The following is a 24852-nucleotide window of genomic DNA, read 5'->3' as shown; positions in this document are numbered from 1 at the left end:
TTGATGATTTAAATGAATGTATAATATGACCAATGAAGGGACCTTCCTGCAAAGTGTTATTAAAATCCATCCAGTACATTGATAATTAGAACACAATACGGTGATCGAGACATGAGCTCATGATGTATTAAAGTGAAAGTATAAGCCTGTAAGAAATACAAATGGCTATACCATTGTGCTTCAACTTCCAAATGGCACTTTTTTAAAATATTTCCATCTGTTCTGCTTTATAGTCTTTATTTCTGTTCCAGAATGATAGCATTTTACAGCAATTATTGTATATTTCTGCAAAAAGTTTGATCAACAACATGGTTGATATTATTTATGGATGTATGATCGTTTAAGACATTTTTTCAAACTATCCAGAAATTTAAAATTATGCTGAATGCTTATTGTCACGTCTGTTTGTTCAAAATGTGGGATTAAAAAAAGGGGTCATGGCAAATTATTTTTAGATTATCAGTTGTTTTTTTTTAGCAATACTATACTGATACGGGATGGTGGTAAAAAAGTATGTTAAATATATAAATTTGAACAATTCACCAAATATCTTAAAGAATAAACAAGCAAATTCAACAAACTGAACAGCAAAAATATACACACATAATAGATATTTAGGGTTCTTTCCTGTCCTTTAAACATCCAATATAGGTATTTTTATTTTTTCTGTTTCTTCTATACAAAAGTGCTTTGATTTTTATTGCAACAATAAAAACCTATATCAGCATAAAATATAGTCAAAGAAATTTAACGATCACAACAAATTATTTTTTGGCACAGCCATTTTTGAAGTGCTTAATTGTAAGTAAATATACAAAATACATTTACCATTTTACAGTGCATTTCAACAAAATATTGATAACAACTAGACACATTATTGAAATTAAAATTTTGAGATATAATAAATATAATCTTCAAAACAGCAATTAAATAGTTTAAAATGAAAATGTATTTTTTTTCACTTTTTATTATAATAATTCATTACCCCAACCACCATTTAACCATTGCATTTTTATGCCGTCCACCAGATGGTTTCCAGATGATAACTCAAGAACGCTTGGGCCTAGGATCATGAAACTTCATAGGTATATTGATCATGACTGGCAGATGACCCCTATTGATTTTTAGGTCACTAGGTCAAAGGTCAAGGTCACAGTGACTCAAAATAGTAAAATGGTTTCCGGATGATAACTCAAGAATGCTTTAGGATCATGAAACTTCATAGGTACATTGATCATGACTGGTAGATGACCCCTATTGATTTTCAGGTCACTAGGTCAAAGGTCAAGGTCACAGTGTTTCAAAATAGTAAAAAGGTTTCCGGATGATAACTCAAGAATGCTTTTGCCGAGGATCATGAAACTTCATAGGTACATTGATCATGACTGGTAGATGACCCCTATTAATTTTCAGGTCACTAGGTCAAAGGTCAAGGTCACAGTGACTCGAAACAGTAAAATGGTTTCCTGATGATAACTCAAGAATAATTAAGCCTAGGATCATGAAACTTCATAGGTTCATTGATCATGACTGGCAGATGACCCCTATCAATTTTTAGGTCACTAGGTAAAAGGTCAAGGTCACAGTGACAAAAAACGTATTCACACAATGGCTCCCACTACAACTGACAGCCCATATGGGGGGGCATGCATGTTTTACAAACAGCCCTTGTTTAGTTATAATTTCTCATCTTCCAAGTATATTTTTTTTATCTAATTGCGATCATTTTATAATGATACACATGTATCACCTATAAATATTTATTTTACAAAAAATGAGGACAACTTCAACGCATCAATTAATACTTAGATTATCTTGGGTTTAATGACAAAATAAAGAAAGCAACATTAACAGAAAACAATTGTAACATAGTGTTACTAAAGTGATAAAATGAACCTCAATATTTTGATTCACTAGTACATTAAAAATGTTAGCCTGATGTTAGTTAATTGTCAAGAAATGTGTCCAACTAATTGTAACATTTTATTGAATTCTAGAATATGGTTCTTCTAAACATTAGCATTGGAGTATAATGACTTCAATAGGCTATCAAAGGCGCACATACGAAAATGGCACAAATTGAAATACTCAAATATTAATACATCTCAATAGTTATTTATCATAATACATGTTATATGTTACAGTAATTATAGCAATTGTTTTGTGACAAACAACACCTGACATGAAGCCAGACAAAATTACTTATTAGCATCAACATAGATATATGTTATGCATGCTTGTTTTAAATGGTGCTATCTAAGGTGCATTGAAATATCTTATTTTCAAAAAAAGTTTTTTTAATTTGTTAATTATAAAAGATAAACTCTATGAATATGCTCTTCTTCTTAACTAGATATAAAATGCCATGACTTAATTAACAATTCACAGAAAAAAATGGAAATATTACTTTTAACAGTGTTTATATCAATGTTTTCTTTTCCACTTGACGAGCTATTTCAATTCCATAACAATGATTTTGTTGTTATTTTCTTGTCCCACAATGATCTGGTCAGTGTTGGTATTGTAGCAGACAGACAATGGTCTGCAGACAGACAATGGTCCTCTCACTGCATCTTTATTTGAAGCAAGAGTCGCCAGCTTCTTTCTTCCCTCATGATCCACCTGTATCACAGTATTGGAGGTCCATGCGCAAACAAGAACTTGTCCACCAGGTGTTACATGTAGACCATGTGGCTTCTGTAGATCAGAGTCAGTGAAGGTCGACAGAAGGGCTCCATCTTTGGCCAGTGTGAGGAGCTTGTGGTTTGTAAAGTTAGTGACAAAGATCCGTTCACCATCAGGACTTAGTGCACATTTGAACACTACAAAACATAAAACATGTTTGATACTAACACTGTAAGAAATAATGACAAAGACACTTAAAAAAAAATCTAAATATAATCTCATGAAAGTTCATTATTGTTTTTATTATAATTATCCACATTACAGCAGAAATCATATGTTATGTTTAAATGATCATATATAAATGTGTATAAAATGTTCAATTTCTTCAATATTCAAATATATGTACAATACATTTACCTGTTACTGCACCTCCTGCATCCTCATAAATCTTTTTCACAAGTGTCCCAGTCAGTGTGTAGTGGTAGAGAGCAGTGCGACTAGTGATATACAATGCTCCCTGATGGTGAGCAATGCCAACAGCATTATGTTGTAACTGTAATTTCCTCCCATTCACCAGCTGCCCATTGCTCACAGATATGAACTGCACACATGTACCACCAATAGTCACAGCCACCTCACAAGATGTGATTAGGCAAATGTCACATGGAGGACCAGACACATCACAGTGACCGGACACATTGTAACTTTTGTCCAACAGTTTCACATTCTTATTATTGTAATCTGTAACAATGACATAACCACTAGGCAGGCTGCAAATGCCTATGATACAAGTCTGATTTATGTCACTTGGTATTTTCACATTATACTCGAACTTCCTCTTCACAGTCATCACCTTATCAGGATTCATTTTGAGTGTGAGAGACTGCATACTGTCTACAATCCACCCTAGACTAGACAGTTGAGACAGGTACAGCTCAATGTCAGTGTTTGCCTGGAATATCAGTGAACTCTTAACATTAACAGGGTTCTCTCTTAGATACGTCTCAGACTCGTGTATTTTGTCCAGACATTTCCTGCTGGCTATGAACTCCATTTCTTTCTTGCTCTTATTACAAAGGCCCTGTACAGCTTCACTGAGTTGTTGGAGTTCATCCTTCAGTCTGCTGCAGTTGTCAACATCTTTCTTAAGAGAGATTTGCAATGTGGTCCTAATTTCATCCAATTCTTTCAAAGTAGTTTTTTCTAGTTCATCCAAAGCAGCATTTAATTTCTTACGCAGGTCTCTGATTTCTTCCAGTTTTTCACTGTATGATCCCTCCACTGACTGCATGTTGTCCTCTTGTGCTCTCTTTAACTTATTTATTTCATCAAGAATTGTTTGAATTTTGTTTGACAACTGCTTCAAGTCCACTGACATCATTTTTACTGATTCAGAAATTGGAGTCAAATTGGTACACTGTCTGAAATAGCAACATGAATTTTAGTAATTAATTATCAAGTTGACACATTCAATATCTTGGTGAAATAGATCATATTAATAATAATGTTCAAAAATTGACAATCCTTCAAAGGAAGGTGTGTTCATATTTATTACTCATATTTATTAATATTTTAAATCTAATTTAGTCTAGTAAGTCCCTTATCAGTGAAAACCTTTATCAATTACAGAGTGTGAATAATAAACAATGAATCTCCCATTTTCTAATCCAGATGTATAGAAAAAATGTCCACAAATATTATACTTGCAACATTTACTCTTAGTTTTCGGACTCTTAAAAGCAATTATTTTTCTTGTCTAAAAATTCAGAAAAACGCAAAATATTTATAAACAATACAGGTGTCCAAAAATTTAGAGACAGGTATGTTATGTTTGTTTGTCAATAATTATATTGAAATAAAAGTAATACTAGTAAATGAATATGCAATAATTGTATTGTGTTGTGCTCTTCTTTCTCTGCTTTGAAATAAATAAATAAAGTTAAAATCTTTGCAATCTCTTACCTTAAATGGTATTACAAAAGTTAAAAGGTACTGCTTGCTTAATATGATATCATTTTAAATGCTGTTTGGGTGAAACAATTGTTTATCACTCGTGTACATGGTAATTTACCGAATAACGCAAATATAATTGTCCATTGCGCTAAGGCATTCATATGCCAGGTTTTATCACCTTAATCCGGCTTTAAAAACTCTTGATCGAACGGTCACCAGATATGCGAAAAAAAGGGCAAGAATCTGGAAAAATAGCGCTTAATGCACGAAAATTTGAAGTCATTAATTATGGAGGAAAACCCAAATGTCCACAAATTTAGAATCAGGAAAAAATATTAGTTTTGCTATAAAAGGGGTTGTCTGAAAATTTAGAGTGTCCGAAATCTTAGAGTAATTATGGTAACTATAGTTCCCAGTATCACTTACCTATGATTCAGTAAAACACAATCAGAGCAGCACAGCTGACTGTGGTCCTGGCAGAACATTTTCAGTTTCTTGTTGTTGTGAACCTCACATTTCATAAGCAAATCCTCCATTGTCTTTGTTAAAGGCCATTTGTTCGTTTCCCCTCTTCCATATTTCAAATGGTTTACAAATATATGATCATGATGATGAAGGCATTCTTCACAAAAATACTTCAAACATGTTTCACAAAAAATTGCAGCACTTACTTCTATATGTTTACTTTCGCAAGAGCCACACAAATAGTCCTTCACTGAATCTGAAGATTTATGAACTGAATCTACAGAAGTTGCCATGTTCAAAAGGAATCAAGAACTGTCTTATATTTAAAAGTATTGTATTCACTGTTATTTTCTCTACATTTATGAAAAACAATTTGTGGTATCAAAACCAGAATGTGTTACACATTGACAGGCACAGTTTTCAGTAAGTATTATACACAATGTCCTGAAATTTAAACTGGAAAAGGCTGCTTTATGTTGTCTGTTTAAGCTAACAACCTACTTTGAATACACACTTAAGTACAACGTCCTTAGTCAAGTTACAAAACGATCTTGTTCATAGATATCATTTAACATGTTCAGATAACAGTGGTATAAACCATTTTCAGAAAATGGTTTAAACTTGATACATGCATTAAGTTAAAGGGACTTGTTTGCAGATTTTTGTATTGAAAAGAGTCGCTTAATTTAGATTTGAACAATTATCTAATTTTAAGAACGCAATATCAGAAATAGTCTTAACTAATTGAAAAGCAAGAAAACACGGTTAATACAAAATATTGATTAAGGAAGTAAAACACACTTCAACAACACCACTGAGGCTTTAATACTTTACTCCAAAATTCAAACAGTACGTTAGTTATATACACATTTTCCAAATGTTCAATAAAGGTATTACACACACTCTTTAATGTTACAAAATAAATCGCTTGATATGCATAAATGATCCATTTTTATTTAGGCATGGTTGTTATTTTACTTGTGTGAATAAAATGAATCCATTATTATTTTAACCTACGACAATTTTGGGGAAAGTTGTCATTTTTCTAAACAAAGAACACTTCTCTTTAACAATTATGTTTCTGTCATTGGTAGTTACAAAATGTGGTATTTCGCAATGAGTCTTATGTACCTGTATTGATTGGTCTATGTTTAAAACATTTTTTACTTGCATTTTTATCAACTAACTTTTCTGTTCAGAACTGAATCATCAAATTTGCAAACATAAGCTAAATTGAAGATAAAATTTCCACTAGAGAGTTACCATATCAAAATTTAGGAAGTCAACAACTACAACATTTGTTATCATAAGAGAAAGATACAAAGCTTTTTGACACATTAATAAATTAAATAATGTGTAAAGACATATGATTGTAATGATGGAAGTTAACAAAACATGAATAAATACATATTACATCAGTAAATTGAATATATTATTGATTATAACATGTTCCCCTTTTTATTGGCGTTTTTAATATATTTGCTATGTTTTAAGTTTGCTTTATTTAAGGTTTTCATTTGGAAATAATTATATAAGAGTATTTTTCTTATTTTTCCATAGTGCACAAACGTAAAAAAAGTTTAAAGTGTCTTTTGCTTTGAGGTAACCAAATTTGAACTTTTTCCTTTGGATTGGATGTTGGTATAGTGTTCTTTTTCTGTTTCTACCATTTATACATTCATATACCAGTTAGTAAATAACTTTTAAAATCTACCAAAACACTTGGGTCAGGTGTTTAATATTTGGTGTTTAGCAATGGTAGGGTGGTTCTTGACCAAGTTTGTTGAAATGATGCCTCTAGGGTCTGAATATATGTGTATATTGAAAACTGTAAAAATCATCTCTGTAATCGCAGGACCCTAACGTTTGTTAGTTTTTGTTTTTGTATTTTTTTTTGTTATTCCTTTTTTTATTAGCGAGGCTGATTTCGGAGAAAACCCGAGGTATTGTCATAGCCTGCTCGTCCTCCGCCGTCCGCCATCAGCCAGCGTCGTGCTAAAACCTTTACATTGGCTCTAAAATCAAAGTGCTTCCACCTACAACTTTGAAACTTCATATGTAGATGCACCTTGATGAGTTCTACACGCCACACCCATTTTGGGTCACTAGGTCAAAGGTCAAGGTCACTGGGACCTCTAAAAAAAATATAAAAAAAATAAAAAATTCTGACAAGCTTTCGCAGCCGAGCGTGGCACCCGTTATGCGGTGCTCTTGTTTCCATCGTAATATATTTATTACATAATATATTTTGCCGAACACATAATGTATGAAATACATAATATTAAGTATATTGGTTTCACTTTTTTTCGATATAATTATGGTACAAAGCATCTATGAAGACTATGGTTGGTATGAATAAATATGTTTAAAGGTTCACCAACATTGGCATTGAATTACAAAAGTACTTAAATATATAGATAGAAAGACAACAACCAAAAATGGGAAAAAGAAAAGTGTATGTTGCTTTAAGGTAGGTACCTATGTTTGTTAGTTGGCCTGTATGTTCTTGTGGTGGTTTTAATATTTGATGTGCTGTGGTCCTCTACTTAATTGTTCAAATCATGCTCCTGGGGTCAAAATTGGCCCCCTTCTAGGATTATAATTATGTTGTTGTTTTTTTTTAAATGTTAATAGTTAAAACTATATTTTTTCTAATACTCAGACCATATTAAGTCTGTGTCACAGAGAGTAAAAAACTTAGATAAAAACAACATTTATGACACAAAAATCACTAAGTCTATACATAAATGGTTAGTTTCTACATATATCAGGTGATTGACTTAGAGCCTTTAGCCTCTCTTGTCATGAAACTTGGCTGAAATTTTCAGTTCTTGATGTCAAGGTCATTTTTAAAGCTCAGGTTTGAGCCTCCATTATTTTTGCGTCTGCTCCATATACATGTACCCTTTTGAACGATTTTCATAACGCCTAAAATGTTAAGGGCATTGAAAATATGTGCATAAGGCATTAGGTGGTCATGCCTGCTTGAGTTCAAGGTTGTACTTCAAGGTCAAGGGTTTGAGCTTCCATGTTTGTATACCCTCCATATCTCTTAAAAGGATTTTCATGAAACTTGGCTTTCCTGTTATTAAATGTGATTGAGGAAATGTGCTGAAGGCAGGATGCAGTCAGTCATTCCTGCTCAAGGTCATTTATATACTTAAAGGTCAAAAGTTTCAGCTTTTTATCCCCCACCATAGGCGGAGGGATATTGTTTTGGCCTTGTCCGTCCGTCCATCCATCGTTCCGTCTGTCCGTCACTTTTGTGTCCGGAGCCATATCTTGGAAGTGATTTGGCGGATTTCATTGAAACTTGGTATGAGTATATATATATGGATAAGAGGATGATGCACGCCAAATGGCATTGTACAACATCTGTTAATAACGGAGTTATGGCCCTTTGTATATTGAAAAAATGCTTTTTAATATAAGCTTAGAGCTTTATCTCCATTAACACATGAGCCAGAGCCATGAAACTTGCCTTAGTTGTTCTCAATCATCTGAGGGTGCTTTACATTCAACACCCATAATCCTAGGGGCTAAGGTCAAGGTCAAACATTGAGGTCAACGGTCACAAATTTGATGAATTATTCATTATTTAGTCATTCCTTTACTATGCATCAAGGGATTCTGTAATAACTGTCCACAATTGTTCTCCATTATCTAGCTGAGTGTCAAATATAAAATCCAGGTTGCTAGGGTCATTGTAAAAGTCACACACAAAGGTCAAAATCACACATTTTGATCAAATATGCCTTATTTGGTAAGGATTCAACTTACTCATTTGGATTCTCAAAATGTCCTGATGTAATTGTACTCAATTATCATGCAGTGCAAGACCTATGTGTTTTTTACCAAAGTCAAGGTCACACATCAAAGGTCACACATTTGTAGAAATATTTATTATTTAACCATTATTATCCCCACACTTTTTGAAAAGCGTGGGGATATTGTGGTTATCTCTGCCGTCTGTCTGTCTGTCCGTCCGTCCTGGCAACTATCTTCTCCTACACTATTAGCACTAGATCCGTGAAACTTACACACATGGTAGCTATGAGCATATGTGCGACCCTGCACTAGTTGGAATTTTGATCTGACCCCTGGGTCAAAAGTTATGGGGGTTGGGGTGGGGCCGGGTCAGAGATTTTCACTCATTTTTTTAGGTTATTTTACATTAACTTCTTCATTTCTACACCGATTTACTTCAAATTGATACTGAACCTCTCTTATGACAATACGGTCAATCTCGAATATGCATGGCCCCTTTACCAACCCTGGGGTGCCCCCCCACATAGACCACACCCACCCAAAATTGCCTTTTACTATAATTTCTTCATTTCTACACCTATTCACTTCAAATTGATACTGAACTTCTCTTATGACAATACGGTCAATCTCAACTATGCATGGCCCCATTACCAACCCTGGGTCGCCCCGCCCACCCAGGCCACGACCACCCAAAATTGCCTTTTACTATAATTTCTTCATTTGTACACTGATTCACTTCTAATTGATACTGAACTTCTCTAATGACAATACGGTCGATGTCAACTATGCATGGCCCCATTACCAACCCTGGGGCATCCCGCCCACATAGGTCACACCCACCCAAAATTGCCTTTTACTATAACTTCTTCATTTTTACACCGATTCACTTCTAATTGATACTGAACTTCTCTTATGACAATTCGGTCAATCTCAACTATGCATGGCCCCATTACCAACCCTGGGGAGCCCCTGGGTCAAACATGCGGCGTGGGGATATGCGTCGGCCTCTGCCGCGTCATTTCTAGTTTTACTATGCGTCAGTGGATTCTGTAATAACCTTCCATATTTATTCTCCATCTTCTTCCTTGCTGTGTGTCATATGTAAGCTTCATGTCTAGGATTAAGGTCAAGGTTCATGTCTAGGGTTAAGGTCAACGTCACACAATATACTTCATGTAAGGTCATACGATTCACATCAAGGGTCGAGGTTACACAAATGCCTCATGTACTCAATGATGGATGATTAACCTGAAAAAACTTATTTATGTTATTGCCACGAATGTCATAGCGGATGTTGTTATCACTCTGCAACACTCTAAAAATTTAGTGTATATTAAGATTGAATGTTTTCATGGAAAAGGCAAGACTTTTTAATTCACCTAAATAAATATTGAAAGCTCAAGAACCCTCCTCTGTCTTAGTGTTGAGTTATTGTGCTTTGTTATTTGTATGTTGTTACTTTTCGGGGGGGATAACTCAGTATGTAAGATATCTATTTAAGAAATGCTCATAACAAGCAATTTCTCCTTTTGTCATGATACTATCAATGCTAATTTATTCATGAAAAATATACTATCTGCATTTTACTGTCTGCAAACCCATCACAATACAAATGAGTTTAAACAAAAAATTGGCAAAAGGCACAACTCTTCACTTATACCTGTTCTTTTAGTTCTACACCCTACATCGATAAACAAAATTTATTTGGCGGGGGATATCAATTGAACGAATTTGCTTGTTTTTTCCCAGCCATTATGAAACTTTCTCAGAATAGTAGTACTAAAAGGGTTCTTGAAACATCACTATACAGGCAAGTTCCTTCTGATGTCAGGTGAGTGATCGAGGCCCTATTCCCCCTCTTTATGTAGGAACTGCGGGTAAGGACAAGGGACGTTAAGGGCTGTTATTTGCCTGGAAAATATTGATTTTTAGCTCGGCTGTCAGGGCAAAAAAAAACTTCTTCGCAAGGGGCCTCTTTTTCTTCCCCTTAACAAAAAAGGCCCTTAACCATACAGAAATTTCTTTAAAATCATGCAATTTTCTCTAAATTTCCAATCTATGTCAGTATTTTTCATTCTCCAAAGCCAGAAAATTGTGTCTTTTTCCCGAAAAAAAGGCTGTGGCCCTTTCCCCAAAGTTTGTGTTTTGGCCCTTGCTGTTTTCGGAGAAAACCCGAGGTATTGTCATAGCCAGCTCTTCTTGTTGTCCGCCGTCAGCCGTCCGCCGTAGGCGTCGTGCTAGAACCTTAACATTGGCTTTAAAATCAAAGTGCTTGCACCTACAACTTTGAAACTTCATATGTAGATGCACCTTGATGAGTTCTACACGCCTTACCCAGTTTTGGGTCACTAGGTCATAGGTCAAGGTCACTGTGACCTCTAAAAAAATAAAAAAATTCTGACAAGCTTTTGCAGCCGAGCGTTTGCACCCGTTATGCGGTGCTCTTGTTTTAAATTAATTATTGCATTATTTAATAACATATTGTGAAGAATCTGACGTGCGCTTTAAGTTGACATTACATCGTACGCCGCATATATTACATCACATTGAACATTCTAAACTTGTGCGTTTGTTTGAAAAACGCCAATTTCGAGCATATTTTTATGTTTATCATTAGTTTAGGACAACAGCACATACGTTTACCAAATAGATTTTTCTAAAAAACTGCAATACATTTTCATGATCTTATCAACAAAGAAACATACCTTTCTTTGTTTATCCTTAATCCATAGTTTTCCATCTTAAAAGTCTATCACATAAATTGCTATGTGTTTAAAATGTTTAAGTAAATTAACTGGTTTCAATAACTCCATCTTATTCACACAGATACAAAATTGAAACCAGCATTTGAGGAATCTATATAGTAGCTTTAAAATTCAGTTTATATATCCTTGATTTGCGTAATTATAAAGTCTAATAAAACACTGTTAATTTTAAGTTTCACCAATCGGTTATATGCAAAACAGGAATTAGCTTTGCTTAAAGTTTCAAAGTCGACAAGTGTCCCAAAAGAAATATAATTCATACATACGTTTCAAGGAGGGGTCAGTCGATGCTTGGTATTGCAGCTGCCCCGTGGGATCACGTGTTGTTGGAACATGTGCGCAGGTTACAAGTGCGCTGTGGTATCCTTGTTTCTGGCGCCACCAATCCGATCAAATTTCTGATGGTCCGAGAAATTAGGCTGCAGACATTTCAGATGCTGCTGACGTGTTGTATTAATTAGCTGGTGGTGTTATTTAAAAAATGATGCAAACTAGATTATTTTAAATCGTATTTGTTTAATAAATTAAGAGGGATTGTTTCCCACAGCGCTTAATCATAATCAATATTACTTACACATCTTACACATCAGTTTCTACACTACCTATAAACAAGTGTCGGCAAATGTATTTATGTTCATTCGTACTTATTGAAAGATTTAAATCGCAAATAAAATATAGTTTACTGTATAGAACATTAAACAATGTATCATTTTTCAATATAAATATCTGTTAATAAATTTCTTTTAAAATTATCATTTTCTGGCGGCACAAAAAATGTTTCTGAGAAAAAAACACACGCATCTACACAGTATACGTTATATGTTTAATTTATTGTTAACCCTTTGCATGCTGGGTAATTTGTCGTCTGCTAAAATGTCGTCTGCTGAATTTCTAAAATTAGCATTTTCTTCGATTTTTTTTCAAAGAATACTATCAGAATAGCAAACAGTTTGGATCCAGATGAGACGCCACGTTCTGTGGCGTCTCATCTGGATCCAAACTGTTTGCAAAGGCCTTTAAAATTCAGCTCCAGCGCTTTAAGGGTTAAGAGATCAGAATGTGCATACTCAATAGGTGTATACAACAGGTCATTTATGAAACCGTATTTGTTGTTGTTTTATAAATATTTATGTTAATAACTTTAAAAAATGTAATAGTTTTTTCTGATGTGATTCAAAAACAAAAATATTGAATGTTATTAACAATGTTTGTCTGCTTTGGTAAAACATGCGGCGATTTGAATCACAAAGATATTTTAATATCCATTATATTTTTGATATTATATGACATGCAATCTGTTAACTTGATTGATCAAAGTGATTTAAATAAATTATCACATGTTAGAGCGTTTAAATGCTGATTGAATAATAAGCGCGGCAATCCCCGTCTATTTAATTCTGTGTTGTGACGTTGCCGTAAAAAGCAACGTTCAACGACGTCAAAATTAAAAAACAGTGAGCTTCTTTGTCTAGGGTTGGAGATACATGTAAGGTCTTTTCAACAAATGCGTGCATTCAGGATATTTTTAAAAGATGACTCTCTGCAGTTTATGTTGATATAAGGTTGGAAATAATTAGCATAAAGCAAATAACGGCCCTTAATGTCCCTTGTCCTTTCTTGGTGGTATGACTGCGATAGGGAAAATTTTGAATGGCAATCACATTCTCATTTTGTGACCAGTTGTTTTAACAAACGGATACAGCTGGGAAGAGAGATGAACTTAAATTTGACATTAATATATATACAGTAAAAACTGTCCTAACGGTCACTTGAAAATAACGGTCAATTGCAGACAATGGTCAGTCTGGATTCTCCCCCCGACGAAAATCACTCTAGATTGCACTAATAGTGAATAATAGTTAATTGTCCATAACAGCCAACGGCCAGTATATTTCAATCTGAAAGTCATGTTTGAACTGAAAACAACGGTCACATGCAGTTGTTTGAGTCGCAAAAATTAAGAACACAAACGAAACAGGTGCACGTAACAATAGAAATGTGTATAAAAAAAGCCATTATCGGCTGTATTCATAACGAATAAGCATGAGCGCGTTACAAAGTCAATAGATCTTTATTGCTGATATTAAGGTGTTAAAAACAGCACTTAGCTGGCGAGTGTTGTTATAAGAAGGCGATAAAAGGATAAGTGATCGTCTGTTCAGGACAAAAAATACATTGAATTGCAACTTTTATAACTAACTAAATATTTTTTAACAAGATTGTGGCATCTTTTTCTATGAATTAGAACGATACAGTTATACTGTTCTTTTGGTTTATGACAGCGAATCTGCTTTTATTATATTTTTTTTGGACGTGACGTCAATGACATCTGACAATCTTTACTTGTCCCAATGAATGTAATATGAACTCTCGGATTTACTGAATGAACGAGAAGCATGAGTAAACAACAACTATATCGTTGATAAAATCATAGATTCAGTTTAAAAATAGTTATGAAATTAAATGAATTTATAAGACATTATTCTGTATGATTAATATAAATTATTTATGTTATTATGCTGAGGCCTAGTTATCCGCAATGAGCCTTTGTTTTACACTGTGTGCGAACTACTGTGTTGGGTAACGACATGGCAATACTACAAACTGACCAACCATCTAAAAAGTGGTGATCCGAGAATAGCGGTCGCTCGTCGACAACGGTCACTTTTGCCATTTCCCATGACTGACCGCTGTTCTCAGTTTTGACCATATTTGTGTTTTTTATCCCCCGCCATAGGCGGAGGGATATTGTTTTGGCGTTGTCCGTCCATCCGTCCGTCCGTCTTTCCGTCCGTCAGTCCGGAGCCATATCTTCGAGGTGCTTTGGCGGATTTCATTGAAACTTGGTATGAGTATATATATGGATAAGAGGATGATGCACACCAAATGGCATTGTACACCATCTGTTAATTACGGAGTTATGGCCCTTTGTATCTTGAAAAATTGCTTTTTTGAGTGTCAAATATAACACTTTTGTGTCCAGAAGCATATTGGCAAGGGATATCAATTCAAAGAATTTGCTTGTGTTTTTTTTTTTGGGGGGGGGGGGACCTTCAACTGGGAATTACAGGCAGTCATTTGCAAAATATATATACTTTTTGAGATTGGAAATGGGTCTGAATTTCAGCCCAAAATTTAACCTAAAAGATCACTGGTGACTTTTTGTCATCCCTTTTCTGCAGGTTTGAGAAGGGCAGCAGGAAGAGGAAGCGTTTTGGGACAGAGTAGCTCTTGACCAGACTGTAAGGATGCGCAGGCTTGTCTGTAGCTGCATATGGCATAAGACCCACTTTTGATTTGTTTTATTTTCCCCATAGATATGAGAAGCAGGTGCAGCAGGAGGAGGAGGCGTACCAGGCACAGCGGCGCAGGCTACTGACGGAGATCCAGGAGGAGAAGGACCGCATCGCTGTGCAGGCGGCACGACAACGCGCCGACATCGACAAGCTGCAGGCCCAGCTCCAGGACAAGCACTCGTACGCCATGGACGCCATGAAATTGGAGTTCGACAAGGCGAGGGAGGAGCAGGAGAACAGGCATAAGGTAGGTCAAAGAGAACAGGCATGAGGTTGGGAGTATAGGCATACTGTAGAGGGAATAGGCATGAGGTATGTCATGGGAATACAACATAAGGTAGGGAGAACAGGCATAAAGTAGGTCATAGAGAACAGGCATAAGGTAGGAAGAACAGGCATCTGCCGTGTGTGGAAGATAATTTAAAGATATTTTAAAACTTAGGAAATGGATCAGCACAAAAAATAACTTAAATCAAGTTAGGTTCCATGTCCAGCGGCTGGCTTTTTTTCTATTAGGTAAAGGAAAATAATTATACTTTAATCCTATAAATAATGACTAGGAAAGAGCCGGAATCTGCCAACCTTATACGAAAAAATTCAAACGTCTTGAAAATAATATGATCATTTTATCTTTTAAACAAAGCAACTTCTCAAAATAACAAAACAACATTATTTTGTACATTATTCCTTGACTAATGACTAGCATTTTGAATGGACATTATTGTGTAAAATTGTGAATATAAACTGTTATAAAAGTTTTCTTCATAATGTTGCCTATAGTTTTGACCCAACCTTCAATAATAAGCATAACTGATGCCCGTGTGAAGAAAAGAAGTAATGCACATTTTGTAGAACACCCTGATATAAAAGGATGTATAAATTGTGCATTTATTTTGCACTTTTATGACTATAAAGGTGTAAGCACATGAACAATGCTTTGATTTTGTCATGGACAGAATGCGGAACCTCAACGTTGCCAATGTGGCAGCATGATGCATAAATTCCCCCCATGTCATTTATTAACATTTTCGGGTCGTATATACTTAACAATCTGAAGTACTGAATGATCACAAAATAAATACAAAAAGTTAAGTGTTGTTAATGAAAACATCTGTATTGATCAAAATCAGCTGCAACAAAAATAGCATTTTATCATTTTAAGGCAAATTTAGGACAATGGTGGTTACGTATAATTGCACTGAACCAGTTAATCTGCATAAAATGTAATAAGTGTGTGGAGGGAAGCATTTCCACATAAATTTGTACCTCGTCCATAGGCCGAGATAGCGGACATGAAGGAGCGTATGTCCATCGAGAAGTCGACATGGGAGGAGAACTACCGCAAGAAGCAGGAGGCGTGGCTGATGCAGCGGGAGAGGGAGCTCAAGGAGGGCGTCAAGAAGGACCGCAACAAGGAGATAGAGCTGGTCATCAGGCAGCTGGAGGAGGACGCCACTGCTGCACGGGAGGACTGTGAGCGGGTGGCAGAGAATAGGATCAAGTGAGTAGCAGAATGTGTGGCTGAGAAAAGGATCAAGTGAGTAGTAGAATGTGTGGCCGAGAATAGGATCAAGTGAGTAGCAGAATGTGTGGCCGAGAATAGGATCAAGTGAGTAACAAAATGTGTGGCCGAGAATAGAATCAAGTGAGTAGCAGAATGTGTGGCAGAGAATAGGATCAAGTGAGTAGCAAAATGTGTGGTTGAGAAGAGGATCAAGAGAGTAGCAGAATGTGTGGCAGAGAATAGGATCAAGTGAGTAGCAGAATGTGTGGCAGAGAATAGGATCAAGTGAGTAGCAAAATGAGTGGCTGAGAATAGGATCAAGTTAGTAGCAGTATGTGTGGCCGAGAATAGAATCAAGTGACTAGCAGAATGTGTGGCAGAGAATAGGGTCAAGTGAGTAGAAGAATGTGTGGCGGAGAATAGGATCAAGTGAGTTGCAGAATTTGTGGCAGAGAAAAGGATCAAGTGAGTAGCAGAATGTGAGGCCGAGAATAGGATCAAGTGAGTAGCAGAATGTGTGGCAGAGAATAGGATCAAGTGAGTAGCAAAATGTGTGGCCGAGAATAGGATCAAATGAGTAGCGGAATGTGTGGCCTAGAATAGGATCAAGTGAGTAGCAGAATGTGTGGCAGAGAATAGGATCAAGTGAGCAGCAGAATGAGTGGCAGAGAATAGGATCAAGTGAGTAGCAGAATGTGTGGCAGAGAATAGGATCAAGTGAGTAGCAGAATGTGTGGCAGAGAGTAGGATCAAGTGACTAGCAGAATGTGTGGCAGAGAATAGGGTCAAGTGAGTAGAAGAATGTGTGGCCGAGAATAGAATCAAGTGAGTAGCAGAATGTGTGGCAGAGAATAGGATCAAGTGAGAAGCAGAATGTGAGGCCGAGAATAGGATCAAGTGGGTAGCAGAATGTGTGGCAGAGATTAGGATCAAGTGAGTATCAAAATGTGTGGCTGAGAATAGGATCAAATGAGTAGCGGAATGTGTGGCCTAGAATAGATTCAAGTGAGTAGCAGAATGTGTGGCAGAGAATAGGATCAAGTGAGTAGCAGAATTTTTGGCAGAGAAAAGGACCAAGTGAGTAGCAGAATGTGTGGCAGAGAATAGGATCAAGTGAGTAGTAGAATGTGTGGCAGAGAATAGGATCAAGTGAGAAGCAGAATGTGTTGCAGAGAATAGGATCAAGTGAGTGGCAAAATGTGTGGTAGAGAATAGGATCAAGTGAGTAGCAAAATGTGTGGCAGAGAATAGGATCAAGTGAGTAACAAAATGTGTGGCCGAGAATAGGATCAAGTGACTAGCAGAATGTGTGGCAGAGAATAGGATCAAGTGAGTAGTAGAATGTGTGGCAGAGAATAGGATCAAGTGAGAAGCAGAATGTGTTGCAGAGAATAGGATCAAGTGAGTGGCAAAATGTGTGGTAGAGAATAGGATCAAGTGAGTAGCAAAATGTGTGGCAGAGAATAGGATCAAGTGAGTAGCAAAATCTTGTTTGCGGCAATATGTGCTGTAGAAAAAATCATAACCCTTACCAGACTATTCTGAACAGATTCAAGGTTTTAAACTTTTATTTCAAACCCTAAGATACTAATGAACAGCAATCAGCATAAAACCTGAACAGCGTGCGAGTCAATCTGGTTGCATATTGTCATTTTCACTTCTGAGTAGGAAAGAGTTCATCACGATACAGGAAGTAGATTTTTTTACTTGTTTAAATGTATGAGCAATGTTGTTTTGAGTAAGAATGGATACGTTTGTGTGAACTGGTTGATTATTCTTAGAGTAAGAAGCAGTATTTGTAGGAGATTATAATGATACTTGTTTATCTGGCTTATTTGCAACCTTTGAATAAATGCAATTTCAAGGTATGGTGCAAATAAGGCATTTATTTAGAGGTTATGGATGAAAAAATAAAAAAAGGTTAATCATAAGGTTACTTAGTTGATTTTGATGCTAAATAGTATCAATGAAAAAATTGTTTAATAATTGTTATGTCACCCACATCAAATCACCAAATAAAGGTAAAATGTATATTGTAAACAATGAAAAAACACTGTAAAAACATGTAGAAATTATAAAATATCTCAATATGAGTATAAATAAGCCTTAATTTAATATTAAATCTGATCAATATTGGGATTGTTTCTTTACAGGAGAATTCGTGAGAAGTATGAGTCTGAAATGAAGGAAGTTGAACTGAATGAAAAACATGCCATGGAAAAATACAATGAAATGAAGGTATGTTGTGTAGAAGTTTATACTTCACTATGCAGATATCATACTGCCAGTGAAGGTTATGTAGATAATAGTAGGTAAGTATTGAATACAGATAAGTTATTTAGCTAGGTCAATAAACTATGTTCATTAGCTTTGGTGAGCAATTCGGGCTCAGAAAAATAACTTATTAGTGTTTGACACTTACACTGTATTCAGTCCGTCCCATTGTTTTAGTATTTTTTTGCTTGTTTTTTTTCACAAAAGTAAACAAAAGAAAATGTCTGAAAACAACACTAGTATACAACAATTGATATAATAAAAGTAAACAATATGACGTTTTTGTATTTGTGCATGTTGCAGCTGTATTTATAAATGTTTAATACAATAAAGTACATTAGATTGGGTATGATTTCTTTTAATGCTTTTATGATGAGGAAATAGCAATATTTATCACAATTGATAAGGAGTTACTTCCCTTAGTGTATTTTGAAAAATAATATGAAATGTGACTGTTAAGAACATTTTAATTGTAGTAAAATGCACATTTTCTTGTATTATCACAGTTTTAAATAAGAACTGAGTTTTCTCTGTGGCAGGTAAGAATATCAGGTGTATTACCATTCAGTAGAGAATGCATTTTAATGATTGTTAGCTGTACGAATAATTTTTTGTCCCATGATTATAGGCTCGCTTAACGGAAGTGGAAGGGGAAAATGAATGCATCAAAGTGTTACAGAAACAAAAAGATCAAGAAATAAAGGAATTGCAAAAGGTAACTTAGAGAAGAGGTTGACTTTTTAGTTTTATAGTTAAGTTACATAGTTGTATAGTTGAGATCACCAAGTTAAAATTTGTGTCATTGTAAATGAAATTTATTTAATGTATTTTTGTATGAAATCTATTTGCTAACACTATAAAAATAATTGATAAATATTTAAAACAGTTTATCAGCATATTTTAGTAATACATTTTGAAAATAAGTTCTGAAGTACAGGAACTACATTGCAAGCTAATTAATACCAGAAATTTTCATTTCTTAAAAATAAGATTTTTTTTTGTTGATGGTCACACAAATTATTTCTCTAATTATGCTGCTGAGAATATATGAGCCGCGTTCTGGGAAAACTGGGCTTAATGCATGTGCGTTAACTGTCGTCCCAGATTAGCCTGTGCAGTCTTAACATGCTTATCAGGAACTACACTTTGTGCCTAGAGTGGATTATCGTATAGCAGAAACTTTCTTTAAAACAAAAAATTCCATAAAAGCGGAAAGTGTCATCCCTGATGAGTCTGCGCAGGCTAATTTGGGACAAGCCTTAACCCTTTCAGTGCGGGAACCGAATTTTGAAGGCCTTTGCAAACAGTTTAGATCCAGATGAGACGCCACAGAATGTGGCGTCTCATCAGGATCCAAACTGTTTGATATTCTGAAAGTATTCTTTGAAAAAAATCGAAGAAAATGCTAATTTTATAAATTCAGCAGACGACATTTTAGCAGACAAAAATTTCCCAGCATGCAAAGGGTTAATGCACATGCATAAAACCCAGTTTGCACAGAGTGTGGCTCATTTCCTCACTGATTTCAACATGAAAACTTTGACAGAAACAAATACCTCATTGTTAAACCCTTTACCAATTAGAAACGTATTTTGACGCATTTGAAGTCCCTTAGAAAGCTTAATTTAATAAAAGACCTTTATTACGAGATTCAAGTTTTAGAGGCTTCATTTCTGTACCTTAGATACTGATGAGCAGCAAACAGCATAAAACCTGAACAGACTGCGAGTTACTTGCCGGCTGTTCTGGTTTTATGCTGTTTGCACATAGCCATTTTCACTTTGCTTCTGAGTTGACAAGGGATAAAATAGCTTGATTGTTTGATATGTAATTTTTGCACATTTTATTCTCAGTCTTAACTTGGCTCATATGTCTATCTTGTATTCAGCTCACAGACAAGATGCACAAGGAGAGGGACCGTGTGTCGGACATCATTCGTCAGGAGTTTGCAGACAGGCTAGTGTTCACTGACGAGGAGAACAAGCGCATCAAGAACGAGATGTCTGAACTGAAGGCGCGTCAGAGGATCGAACTGGAGAAGGCCAAGGAGGAAATAGAGGAAATCAAGAAGTCAAAGGACGCGGAGATGGAGGAAGTTCATAAGAGGTAGGTGTAGGTGTAGTCAGTGCTCCAGATGGGAATTTAAAGGGCAGATTGGTCCTTTGTTACAAGAGGCACTTTAGAACACTTTGTTCCAGTATTATCAATGTGGTAAAATAGAGCGTAACATGTGTTATATAATTCATACTTGGTGCATTTCATGAATAACTTTGTTTTCATAATTAATTAAACAAGTTTTACTATGAAAACATAGACAATTAATTCATACTGCTAATAAAATTTGCTGTACAATAATATGATTACATCACAGAAGGGCATGTGTGTGTGTGGGGGGGGATTTTAGGGGGCAGGATAGGACCTTTCATTAAGGCCCAGCTGGAACACTGGTAATTATGGGATGATCATTATCCAGGTGTTTTTTCAGTACTTTGTTTGGGGCATGGCGCTCCCAATTCTAAAAAATAGTGTGGTATTTTGTGAAAAGGACATTTAATTATAAAATGCATTTTGTTGGCATTTAGGTTCTGTGCATAATCTTAATGAAACTTGAATTATTAGATCTTCTAGATAGCGTATAATATTATACAATAATTATATTGTGTGTATTGTTTAACTCTTGAGTCTGGGAAAACTGGGCTTAATGCATACACATAAAGATTTGTCACAGATAAGCCTGTGCACAGGCTAATCAGGGACAACACTTTCCACTGTTATTGTTCTTTTTCGTTTGAAAGAAATCATTTCTAAAAAAATCCATTGAAGGCGGAAAGTGTCATCCTAGATTAACCTGTGCAGACTGCACAGGCTAATCTTGGACGACACTTTACGCACATGCGACATTTTCTTTGGGCAGAGTGAAGCAGGCAATCGTGAAGAAGGAGGAGGTGGTCGCCCAAATGAAGCAGCAGTACCAGGCCGCCCAGAAACGGGCCGACCACCTCGAGGGACTGCTGGCACAACAGAGGAAACAGCTGCTCGGGAAATAACACTGTGTGACCTGATTATTTGGAAATATAACAGAACATTGTTTGTTGGGAAATATCACTGAATATCTGGCATGGCAGAGGAAACAGCTGATAGGGAAATGACAGGAAGTAACACTGCATATCTGGCATGGCAGATGAAACAGTAGTTTGGAAATAAAGAGCTGATAAACAGCTAATGGTAAAACTAACAGCTGCCGGGACAGATAAACAGCTGATTGGGCAATAACACTTGGGAAATAACACTGAACATCTAACACTGTAGAGGAAACAGCTGCTGGGGAAATAAATAATGCTATTTTTATGTCCCCCACTATAGAAGTGGGGGACATATTGTTTTTGCCCTGTCTGTTGGTTGGTCTGTTGGTCTGTTGGTTGGCTGGTTGGTTGGTTTGCGCCAACTTTAACATTTGCAATAACTTTTGCAATATTGAAGATAGCAACTTGATATTTGGCATGCATATGTATCTCATGGAGCTGCACGTTTTGAGTGGTGAAAGGTCAAGGTCATCCTTCAAGGTCAAAGGTCAAATATATGGGTCAAAATCGCTCATTTAATGTACACTTTTGCAGTATTTCAATATTCAAGATAGCAACTTGATATTTGGCATGCATGTGTATCTCATGGAGCTGCACAGTTTTAGTGGTGAAAGGTCAAGGTCAAGGTCATCCTTCAAGGTCAGAGGTCAAAATTATGTGGACAAAATCGCTCATTTCATGAGTACTTTTGCAATATTGAAGATAGCAACTTGATATTTGGCATGCATGTGTATCTCATGGAGCTGCACATTTTGAGTGGTGAAAGGTCAAGGTCAAGGTCATCCTTCAAGGTCAGAGGTCAAATATATGTGGCCCAAAATCGCTTATTTTATGAATACTTTTGCAATATGGAAGATAGCAACTTAATATTTGGCATGCATGTGTATCTCATGGAGCTGCACATTTTGAGTGGTGAAAGGTTAAGGTCAAGGTCATCCTTCAAGGTCAAATATATGGGTCAAAATTGCTCATGTAATGTCACTTCTGCAATATTGAAGATAGCAACTTAATATTTGAAATGCATGTGTATCTCATGGAGCTGCACATTTTGAGTGGTGAAGGGTCAAGATCAAGGTCATCCTTCAAGGTCAAACGTGATATAGGGGGACATTGTGTTTCTCAAACACATCTTGTTTTGGGAAATGAAATTGTCTGCTTTGCTCCCCTTGAAATAAATAAGTGCATTATTTGTTGTGAAATTACACTGTCTTATTGACACCACTTGAAATAAATAAGAAGACATTTGGATGGGAAATAACACTGTTTGATTGGCAGCTCTTGAAATAAATAAGAAGACCGTTTGTTGGGAAATAACATTTTCTGATCGGCACCTCTGGAGCTAAGACCATTGTTGGGAATTAACCCAGAACAAATGGGGAATTAACCCAGAACAAATGGCATAATAAAGAAAACAGTAAACATTGCACACAGAAACATCTGTATTGTTTTGTTAACCATGGCCAGAGTGAACTGAACTTCACTGTGTTGGCTTCTCTCGGAATAGGAAAAAGGTTCACTAAAACATCTGAAAATAATATTCATTGACCATCGTTTGAATATCACTTTCATTTATCTAGTTAGAAAAAATACTGAATTTGCTGTGGTGATCCTCATTTGACATCATTTGCCATGGCTTGTGTGAAAAAAGACTGAAACTCAGTAGTCTCCCATGGAAATATACTCTATTGACCAATTTTTTGCTGGTTTTATACTTTTGCCTGTCATTTTGTGTAAAAATGTCATTTCATACCCAAATAAACAATGTAGTGTTTAGATATTACCAGTGTCATCATAACTGTTTGGCATTAAGCAGCTTACTAAATACATGTTTTTAGATATTTTGCAAATAAGTGTACAGAGAGCGGTGTTCGCTTACCTATTGATATTTTTCAATTTTGGTATAGTTTGTTAGAATGTTAATGGCATTGTAGACAGTTTTGTGACAAGGTTGCTGTTGCAAATTTACAACCATTATTCCCTATTTGTCACACTTTAAATGCAGAAATGCCAGTTTAAAAGACTCTCTCTTTTTAAAAATTGATAATAATTGCTTATGTTTTAATTAAGTCCGTCCATTACGTGTAATATTTGTATATTTGTGTATTAATTAATGGAGACAAAGTACTTTTGATAGCTTGTGTTTTCCATGAAGCACTGATGCTTTAACTGATTTGTTTTTTAATTAGCATATTATTTTTATTATAAATATGCTTTTGATGCTATTTTTGTAGCTGTAAGCATCTCTTTGAAATGTAAGTACATATTTAGTATAAATTACATTGATTGAAGAATAAATCAAGGGCTTTCAAGTCCATTGATTTAAACTATACATGCTGATGTAAATGCTTAACTATTTCTCTTTATTTATTGCTCAATTCAAGAATAATTACTGTGAAAAATGCGCGTTGTGACACCATGATCTGTACTTAGTGTAGTTTAAACATACTGGTATTTATTTCAGCTCGATTGCATGGAAAGCCTTATACGGCTTATTGCAGCATTACCGAGTCTGTTTTGTTGGCAGAATCAGTAGTAAGTTTCTTAGGGGAAAAACTTATAAATGCGTCCACATGCAGTCATCATATATAGTAGGCCACATCGACCGGATCTGTTCTTTGTATCTGTATATCAGTAATGTATAGTAGTTTATTATAGTGAAAATTGCCGTAAGATTGCTCAGTATTAGGTATTAGTGTGCTTTTTTTCTGAAGAATTATGCCTTATAACTGGAATATTTTGAAATACTTGTAAGCATACATAAAGTTATTTGATAAGTTCATCATATTGTTACGATACGTTTATATATATATATTTTTTAAGTCTCAGATCTGACTTTGTGCTATTTATTAGAAATAAAATTATAAGCGTTAAATATGTGTCTCTTCATTCTTTTATTGAGGATTATGCGATTAAAGCTTATGTGTCTATTTCTTTTAAAGCCATCATGCATATTTCAGCTGATTCTGATTTCCTTATGTAATAAATCAGCAACAGCCTTACCACTTACAAACGCTTTCAAGAATGCAGAATAATTCATTTAATCACTATTTGGTGCTTTTGAAATCTCCCACGCTTCACCCCAGTTCCTTTATAGTTCCCAACATGTTTCATTGGAGGGA

The 24852-nt window shown here is 35.5% G+C and overlaps 2 protein-coding genes across 5 annotated transcripts in view; one reads left to right on the top strand and one right to left on the bottom strand.

Annotated features, from left to right (window-relative positions):
- Window positions 1-23104, top strand: part of LOC127868043 (centrosomal protein of 131 kDa-like) — a 51779-nt gene extending 28675 nt beyond the window's left edge. For all 4 annotated transcript variants that reach the window (XM_052409607.1, XM_052409606.1, XM_052409604.1 and 1 more), the window contains 6 exons: window positions 14894-15119; window positions 16150-16373; window positions 18530-18614; window positions 19279-19365; window positions 20539-20756; window positions 21565-23104. In XM_052409607.1, the coding sequence (XP_052265567.1) occupies window positions 14894-15119; window positions 16150-16373; window positions 18530-18614; window positions 19279-19365; window positions 20539-20756; window positions 21565-21697 (973 nt within the window). In that variant the 3' untranslated portion in view covers window positions 21698-23104. The remainder of the gene's footprint in view (window positions 1-14893; window positions 15120-16149; window positions 16374-18529; window positions 18615-19278; window positions 19366-20538; window positions 20757-21564) is intronic.
- LOC127868045 (uncharacterized) lies at window positions 1806-5604 on the bottom strand. The gene is made up of 3 exons (XM_052409613.1): window positions 5005-5604; window positions 3043-4046; window positions 1806-2822 (listed from the first exon to the last, which is right to left on the bottom strand). Exons 1-3 carry the CDS (start codon window positions 5334-5336, stop codon window positions 2452-2454), a joined length of 1707 nt encoding a protein of 568 aa, XP_052265573.1. The 5' UTR covers window positions 5337-5604; the 3' UTR covers window positions 1806-2451.
- Window positions 23105-24852: the final 1748 nt, after the last annotated feature.

The sequence above is a fragment of the Dreissena polymorpha genome, chromosome 2 (genome assembly GCF_020536995.1).
Source record: "Dreissena polymorpha isolate Duluth1 chromosome 2, UMN_Dpol_1.0, whole genome shotgun sequence".
Classification (NCBI taxonomy): Eukaryota; Metazoa; Mollusca; class Bivalvia; order Myida; family Dreissenidae; genus Dreissena; species Dreissena polymorpha.
Note: the sequence above shows the minus strand (reverse complement) of the source record. Positions and strands in the feature narration are given on the sequence as shown.